Source organism: Myotis brandtii, unplaced genomic scaffold (assembly GCF_000412655.1).
Source record: "Myotis brandtii unplaced genomic scaffold, ASM41265v1 scaffold825, whole genome shotgun sequence".
Lineage (NCBI taxonomy): Eukaryota > Metazoa > Chordata > Mammalia > Chiroptera > Vespertilionidae > Myotis > Myotis brandtii.
Window position 1 is genome coordinate 1,966,267 of NW_005371349.1, and position 7,573 is coordinate 1,973,839.

Here is a 7,573-nt window from a genome sequence, read left to right on the forward strand (position 1 = left end):
CCCCCCCCCCCCACTCCTGAGCCCCAACCCTTGGAATAACCTAACCTCTGGTTCAGGGGCGGAGGGGGCTGGGCAAAGGGCTCCTGAGGCTTGTGGCGCCTGGAGTCGGGGAGGGACAGGAGTGACAGGTAGGACTTGGTTTGTGGGGCCCGGGATTGGGTCGTTTTGGTCAAACGGCCGTGTGGGCGTGGCCACATCGTTCCCTGTGCAGGTAAAGTCCTGGGGAACCTGCAGCTGAACTTGCTGAGCAAGTCCAAGGTGTATGAGGACCCAGCTCTGAGCGCCATCTTCCTGCACAACAACTACAACTACATCCTCAAGGCCCTGGAGAAGTAGGTGCTCGGGGCTGGCGTGCCCTCCGTGTGCCCAGTGGGAGGGCAGGGCTTCCCTCCTCCGGCCCCAGGACCAGGGGCGTGTGTGCTGCCTTCTTAGAGCTCGTGAAGGTGGGGTGGGAAGGGCAGGCCTCCTGGTGCTGCTGCCCAGGCCCACAGCCAATCCCGTCCCCTCTACTCTGTCCCCTACCTGCCCCCCAGGTCGGAGCTGATCCAGCTGGTGGCTGTGACCCAGAAGACTGCCGAGCGCTCCTACCGGGAGCACATCGAGCAGCAGATCCAGACCTACCAGCGCAGGTGCGAGGCTCCCTCCGCTCGCCCCACCCCTGTACCCACCACTTACGCTCCCTTCTCAGTCTCAGGACACTGGGCCCAGTCGGAGTGGGGTCAGTAACGGGGAACTGTTGCCCTGTGGACCCCAATCCTTCTCTTGTGTTGATGTCAAATTCAGGGGGTGGCGATGGGAGCCCCCCCCACTGCTGGCTCCCTAGAGGGCCTCAGAGGGCAGAGGTCAGTCTGCCTGCGAGGGTGAAGCTAAGCGTAGTTGAAGGGCTGACGGCAAAGTGGGCAATGTTTGGCCCAAGCGAAGAGCAGGTTGCACGAGCACTTGACCTTGGCTGAGCTCGCTCTGCAGAGCTCCCTCTTCTGCTGCGGGTGTGTCTCCCTCTGTCCTTCCCCTGGAGGTGTCTTCCTCTCCCTTCCCAGTGTCTGTGCTCCGCCTCCTTCCCTCCTCCCCTGCTTCTCCGTCTTCACTTGCCGGGAGGCTGACGTGCAGCGGAGGTGATAGTACTAGTATTCGCTCCGTTTATTGACTGCTGTTTCCTGTACAGTTTTAAAAGCGAGCATCTCGAACACTTTCTATTCCCGAGGAGAAACCTCAGTTGTGTTTTGCTTAGTTGTGACCCAGATGGATTCCTGCCCTCCCCGTAAGGCTCAGTAGATGAAGAGATAAAAATAAAACGCACACAGCAAACCAAGCAACAGCCCCAGGAAGCAGCAGCTGCCTGAGCCGGCCCTCTGCTTTCTCTCCCTGGCAGCTGGTTAAAGGTGACCGACTACATCACTGAGAAGAATCTACCTGTGTTCCAGCCGGGAGTCAAGGTGGGCACAGGGCCTGGGCTGGGAAGGGTGTCTAGCAGGTGTCACCCTGTTTGTCATGCCTCTGGGAGAAAATGGACAGGAGTCCCTGTGGGGTGAGAGCAGGGGATGCCTGTGGCGGGCTGGGCTCGGGTGCTGGGGGAGGGTGGGGCAGGCGCCTCTCTCTGAAGAGAGCTGTCTCGGCCCCCAGCTCCGGGACAAGGAGCGGCAGGTGATCAAGGAGCGGTTTAAGGTGAGTCAGGACCCCGTCCCCTCCACTGCTTGCTGCTGCTGCTGCTGCTGCTGCAGCGACACACACCCAAACATTTGTCTCCGGGTCCCTTCTCTTCCCACCTTGCTGGCGGCAGGGCTTCAATGACGGCCTGGAAGAATTGTGCAAGATCCAGAAGGCCTGGGCCATCCCCGACACAGAGCAGCGGGACAAGATCCGCCAAGCTCAGAAGCACATCGTCAAGGAGACGTACGGGGCCTTTCTGCACAGGTGAGTCCTTCCCACTCCCCCCTCCAACCCCCCCCCACCCCCGGCTCAGTGCTCTGCCTCAGGGACACCCCACGGGAAGGCCCCTGCGGCGGAGCTGGGGAGGAGGGAGGCCTCCCCGCTGACCTCAGTGCCTGGCAGGTACGGCAGCGTGCCCTTCACCAAGAACCCTGAGAAGTACATCAAGTACCACGTGGAGCAGGTGGGCGACATGATCGACCGCCTCTTTGACACCTCCGCCTGAGCCTGCGCGCTCCCTGCCTGGCGGCACCAGGCAGCGTGGTGTTGGACACATAAACCGTGTTAACTTGCCTCTGGGCCAGGGGAGTGTCCTTTGGGACAGGGACGTTTCTTCACTGCCTGGGCCCGAGCCCTGGCCCTGGGCCCTTGAGTCCTGGTTTGTGCCTCTCCCCGCGCCCTCTCCCACCCACCCCCATTCCCCACCAAACAGCACTGCCCTGCACCGGGCTTCCTGCGCACCTGGGGTTTGTGTCCCGACCGCAGCCTGCAGGGGCCACGTGAGGGCTTCAAGACGGGAAAGGACAGAGGAAGACAAAGGCCTCGCCCAAGCTGCCTGTGAGCACGAGCAGGAGGCAGAACCACCCCCGCCAGCCCAGTTCACAGCTGGGGGAGCGCTCCCCCTTCGGCTCAGGCATGTGGGTGGAGAGGCACAGGCCACATGGCTGCAAGGGGCCTCGAGCAAAACCCAGCAAGATTCACCTGCTCGGAGTCCGTGCGGACAACACATGCCCCATTGCCCACATCCCGAGGGCTGGGTGTTCTGCCCCCAGGAGGCGCTCTCCCCAGTCCTGGGGTCCAGCACACCTCAGCAGCTCAGGAGTCCTGACCACCCCAGGCGGCCTGACCCTCGGGGCCCTGAATCCTGGCCCAGGCCAAGCAGCTGGAGTCACAGAAGGAGCAGGTGTGGGGGCGGGGCTGGGTGACTGGTGGCCACTGGTGAGAAGTTCAGGCGTGGAGTGGGGGCCCCACCTACACAGGACAAGAGAGAACAGCCGAGCTCAATGAAAGCAGGCCCTTGGGGGGCACTGTTGCACTTGGGTGATGCGTTTATTTCACACTCGTTGCTTGCGTGCAAACAGAAGGGAGAGCCTGGGGCCTCCAGGCTTAGGGAAGAGTTGGCCTCCCTCCCCGTCTCCAGAGACCCTGCAGGGCCCACCCCAGACCTGCAGCCCCGGCCCTGCCCTGTTACGGCCTCGGCTGCCCCCCGTGGGGTACGGCCTCGCCAGGGGCTGGGTCAGATTTGCACGTCGCCCACATCCAGAGTCCAATAAAGATGAACTGGCTGCACACCACCCCTGCCACGTAGAGCAGGAAGAAGGTGTGGTCGGCAGCCTCGGCCCAGCTCCTCCGTGACCCCGCTCCTCCGGGGGCCTCTGTGGGGAGAGGCAGGAGCAGGAGCTGCACTCCAGGCCTCCCCCCTCTCCCAGAGCAGGAGCCCCGGCACTGGCAGCAGGTTTCTCCCTTCCATGGGTTCCCAACTAGTGGACGTGGGCTGGCCCACTGCAGGCCGCCTGGAGGTGAAAGCCTTGTAGAGAGGCTCCCAAGGCACAGGGTCTCCTCGCGGAGCGCAGTCACCAGGCCTCAGGGAAGCTCACCTCGCTCCCTGCTCAGACCTGCTGCTCCCAGGGCCGACGTGGTAAAGCTCAGGGACCGGCCAGCAGAGTGAGTGCCAGGGCCCTCTAGCCCAGCGACCCCTCACCCCACCCCCAGGGGTGCAGCTTGCCAGCTCCGCCCATCCAACCTGCTCCCAGCCTCCTTCCTCACCCACCTTTAGGACTCGGCCCTGCCTCCTCATGAGCTTGCTGCTCCCCTCTCGGGGCTGGGCCAGGGCTGCGCTTGGCCCTGAGGTGGTCCCGGGCCAGCAGCCCCGCCAACAGCACAGTCTCCACGGTGCTGACGAAGAGCAGCAGCAGCTGGATGGTGAAGTAGTGAACTGGGGAGGGGCGGGGCCGAGTCAGGGGCCAGGCCTGTGCCTCCAGGGCCCCGGGAGCTGAGCAGAGGGGAAGGGCTGGGCAGTGTGGTCCTGCCCGGGGCCAGGGGAGGGCACAGGGCTTACTGAGCAGTGGGTTGCAGGAGGAGGAGCTGGGCAGGACCTGCACCAGGGAGGAGTGGAAGACGAGGTAGCCCAGCAGCAGGGTCACCTTGTAGGCCATGCGCTCCGGGGCCTGGAGGGGCAGCAGCCCCCCGCACATGTCAGCCAACAGCAGCGCCTCCCCGGGCACCAACAGAGCCAGGATGGCCTTCAGTGCTGTGTTCTGTAGGTGCAGCTGGAAGGGAAAGGGTTGGGGCTTTCTGGGGGCGTGTGCAGGGGTGGGCAACAGAAGGCTGTCATGCCTCTGGCTCCGCATCCTTGATGCCCCTGCCGCCCTCGTCGGCCACCTGCCCACTCACCTTCACCTGAAAGCAGGGCACCAGCTGCTGGGGCGGGACCTGGGTTTTCAAATCCCGAACCACATACTCCCTCTTGACACTCACGATCTCGTTCACCACGTGGGCCTGGAACTCCAGCTCCATCACTGGGGGAGGGTGGGAGAGAGCCGTGAGCTGAGAAATACCACTGCCCCCCCCCCATCTCCTGGGGGCAGGGGCAGGGGCAAGCTAGTGCCCAGGGGTGATGGAGACTTCTGGTGGCTGCTGGGCAGACTTGGCGGTGACAGTGGCCCATGCAAGGGCTTTCCCAACCTCATTTCCCCCGCCGCCCCTCCCCCACAAGTCTTCTCCAGTTAGAGGAAGGGCTTTTTCAGACTCAGACGGATTTCCATTGTAAAAATAAATGCACTTTACACCACTGCATGGAGGGGGCGCCGTTGTGGACTCATCCACCAGTGTCTCATCTCACACCTGAAATACTAGGGCTCCTGGGCGGCCGCTGTGGCATTTCCCAGAGGGGACGGGTGTAAGGGAAGGGTGGGCCTTCTGCCAAGCTGGACACCACCCGGCGGGTGTGTCGGTATTGCCTGGGTGGCTACACCTTCAGGATGTCTCCAGGGGTGAGGCCGCAGCAACCTGAGCGGACACCAGTGGCCTAGCCGCTGCATTTGGCCGGGCTGTTGAGGGCAATTGCTTTACTAGCCGAGGCGGAGGGGAGGAGACTGAAGGGGGGCCGGGCTGCTGTCTGAGTGGGAGGTGCAGGGTGAGGAGCACGCTCTGCTCCTGGGTCGGTCCAGCTCCCTGAGCCCGGGGCAGATGGGTGTGCACACAGCCCGCTATCCATCCCGCCCGGCTGGTCAGCACCCGTGTTGCTGAGGGCGTAGAAGCTGAAGGTGCAGTTGCTCTGGTCCCTGGGGAAGTGGAGGAGCTCGAAGTCACAGTTGGTCTCCGTGGTGAGGGCCAGGTAGAGCTCGACGCGGCCATCTTGGTCCACTTGGGCCTGTGGGGTCTGGTCCTGCCAGTCCACCCAGAGCCTGCGGGGAAGGACACCACAGCCAGAGGCCCAGCCCCCTCTGAAGGGGGAGACGGGCATATGCCCAGCTGCCATCCCCTGCCCTCAGGGTTCCCAGAGGGAGGGGGAACACGGGGCAGTGGAGGTGAGGCGCGCCAGTGCTCTGCCAGGGCCACCGGGAGAGGGCATTCACTAAGGGCCTAGGGGGAGACAGAGGGACGTGCAGTGGCTCCTGGGACGAGAACTCACGCCTCCTGGATAGTGAGTTCCGGTGTCCACAGTGAGTCCCAGGGCAGTGTAAGTGCGCGCCGTGGGTGCACACTCGCGTTCCAGGCCAGGCGCGTGTCCAGCCAGGACTGGGGACACAAGGACCCCACTAAGGTTCTGTGTGTACGTGCCGCTCAGCAGGTTGATGAAGACGGTACTTCTGAGCTGGACTCAGAGGGGGCTCTGCCCCACCCCCCCAGGGGGCTCTCACCAGCCGGAGCAGCAGCATGGAGGACACTGTGTACCGAAGGATGTCCTGGGGAGGGGCAGCACGTCACCTGAGGGTTGGCTGCTACGTGACACAAGAGGGCAGGAGACCACAGCACTCCAGGGACGTGGTCCCATCCCTTCCCGCTCAGCACTGGGGTCCCGCCCCTCCTGGCCGGGAGGACACTCACCACGTTGAACACGTTTGTCACAAACACCTGCACGTCCACGCGCAGGGGTGCGCTCCCGTTGCTGGGAATCTGGGTGGTTTCATGAACTCCCAGGGGTGAGTTGAGGTCGAAGAAAGATGGCCAGGCTGAGGGATGGAGGTTGAGGTCACCTGGGTGCGTTGGGGCCCAAATCCCAAAGCTCATGACCTTACGGCTTTCACCTACCAACCGCTGGTGCGCCGAAGCTGCGGCCCCGGACCAAGGGCCTCGTAGTGCCAAGTCCCAGCAAGGCGAGCTGGAGCAGGAGCCGCAGGGCCATCATCCGCAGGGGCTGCAGGGGGAGGTGGAGCAGCAGCGCCCACGCTAACCTCTGCTCCAGGCACTTCTCTGGGGACTGAGCGGTTGGTCAAGGCAGCTGCTCTGTGCAATGACCCTGGAGCCTTGGGCTCGGCACCCCGCCCCACCCTGGGTTCTGCAAACACCCGGAGACAAAGCCCAGGACCAAGCCCTGCCCACCCTGCACCTGCCTGGGCTTCGCTGTCTGTCCGACTCCACTTCCACCACCTGGAACCGGTTGCCAGTTCACGGCCAGCGAAGTCGGCCCGGCCCGGCCAGCACAGAGCCGGCCCCATCCCCACCCGGCCTCAGTCCTTCCAGTCTAGGCAGGTGCCTTTCCGCAGTGGGTGCCCGCCTGGCTAAAAACACGCCCTCGTCCAGTGTCCTGCACTCAACGCTGTGAGATGGGCACACCTTGGAGAGGGACCTGCCTCTCCTGAAACACTGAACTGACTTCATGTGAAAAGCCTTGGCTCAAGGACTCCAGGAGGGGGAGGAGGAGCCCGGGGTCAGGTGGGGGCTAGTTCAAGAGCAAAGCGCCAGGGCGTTCCTGTTCGCACCAGATTCTCAGCCTGCGCCAGGCAGCAGTGCCTCGGGGCAGCCGGTGTGGCCCCGGAACAGGACCCGCGGGGTGGGGCGCGCCTTTCCTGTCCCAAAGGAGAACCCGAGCTGTTGGAGACCTGGTCCCAGACAGCTGCGCTTGGGGAGGACACAGACACCCCAAGGCTTACAGTCTGGGCACCGATAGGGCTGCTGAAAGGGCCCCAGGGAGCTGGGAGCAGCCGAGGCCCCGCCACACGCGGGCGCACGAACGCTACTAGGAACAGTGTCTGCGTCCGTCATGGACCCACTGTATCGAGTGCTTAACCTGCCTGTCGGTGCCACACGCATCGGCGGCGGCGGGTTTGCCGATCTGTTGGCACCCAGCGCTTCAAGGTGGCCGCGAGCAAAGAGCCTTCGCCTGGTGCGTGCTCCCCAGCCTCGCGCATTCAGGGATTTCTACGTCGGTTTTCAGCTCCGCTGTCCTGAGCGCGCCCACTCGCACCCAATCAGCCAAAGTTCCGCTGTGAAGCCCCAGAGATCTCACCGCAGACCCTCAAGACACAGCGCGGCACGGCACGTGAATCGGTTTGCGCATTTTATTAACAGACGAAACCATCCACCATCCCCCGACTTCCGACTCCAGTCCTTTCACACACGAGCGTCCCCGTTAAGTCGCATTAACTGTCAGGCTGCCGTGGGGGACCTTTTGGTCCCGCCAGGACGGGCCCGGGACCTGGCA

General features: G+C 63.8%; 3 protein-coding genes across 11 annotated transcripts in view; 1 reads left to right on the top strand and 2 right to left on the bottom strand.

Moving 5' to 3' along the window:
- Positions 1-2,226, top strand: part of EXOC7 (exocyst complex component 7) — a 70,390-nt gene extending 68,164 nt beyond the window's left edge. For 8 of the 9 annotated variants that reach the window (XM_005884236.2, XM_005884233.2, XM_005884232.2 and 5 more), the window contains 6 exons: positions 212-332; positions 534-629; positions 1,370-1,433; positions 1,621-1,662; positions 1,778-1,911; positions 2,050-2,220. In XM_005884236.2, coding sequence (XP_005884298.2) covers positions 212-332; positions 534-629; positions 1,370-1,433; positions 1,621-1,662; positions 1,778-1,911; positions 2,050-2,152 — 560 coding nt within the window. In that variant the 3' untranslated portion in view covers positions 2,153-2,220. Of the gene's footprint in view, positions 1-211; positions 333-533; positions 630-1,369; positions 1,434-1,620; positions 1,663-1,777; positions 1,912-2,049 lie in introns of all 9 variants that reach the window. The other variant, XM_005884231.2, reaches the window with a different exon arrangement.
- Positions 2,227-3,052: 826 nt separating this feature from the next.
- Positions 3,053-6,302, bottom strand: ZACN (zinc activated ligand-gated ion channel). Its single transcript, XM_005884230.2, has 9 exons — positions 6,181-6,302; positions 5,977-6,101; positions 5,790-5,834; positions 5,561-5,667; positions 5,164-5,333; positions 4,321-4,445; positions 3,986-4,196; positions 3,698-3,862; positions 3,053-3,302 (listed from the first exon to the last, which is right to left on the bottom strand). Exons 1-9 carry the CDS (start codon positions 6,275-6,277, stop codon positions 3,115-3,117), a joined length of 1,233 nt encoding a protein of 410 aa, XP_005884292.2. The 5' UTR covers positions 6,278-6,302; the 3' UTR covers positions 3,053-3,114.
- A 920-nt stretch (positions 6,303-7,222) lies between these two features.
- Positions 7,223-7,573, bottom strand: part of GALR2 (galanin receptor 2) — a 2,835-nt gene continuing 2,484 nt past the window's right edge. Inside the window, exon 3 of the mRNA XM_014531743.1 lies at positions 7,223-7,386. Coding sequence (XP_014387229.1) covers positions 7,223-7,386 — 164 coding nt within the window. The remainder of the gene's footprint in view (positions 7,387-7,573) is intronic.

Excerpts from the sequence above, each read along its gene's own strand:
- ZACN (XM_005884230.2), bottom strand. The coding sequence starts at position 6,277 with ATGATGGCCCTGCGGCTCCTGCTCCAGCTCGCCTTGCTGGGACTTGGC. Across the intron at positions 5,668-5,789 it reads CCATGCTGCTGCTCCGGCTG|TCCTGGCTGGACACGCGCCT; the intron begins GTGAGAGCCCCC and ends TTGTGTCCCCAG. Across the intron at positions 5,334-5,560 it reads GAACTCACTATCCAGGAGGC|GCTCTGGGTGGACTGGCAGG; the intron begins GTGAGTTCTCGT and ends CCTTCCCCGCAG.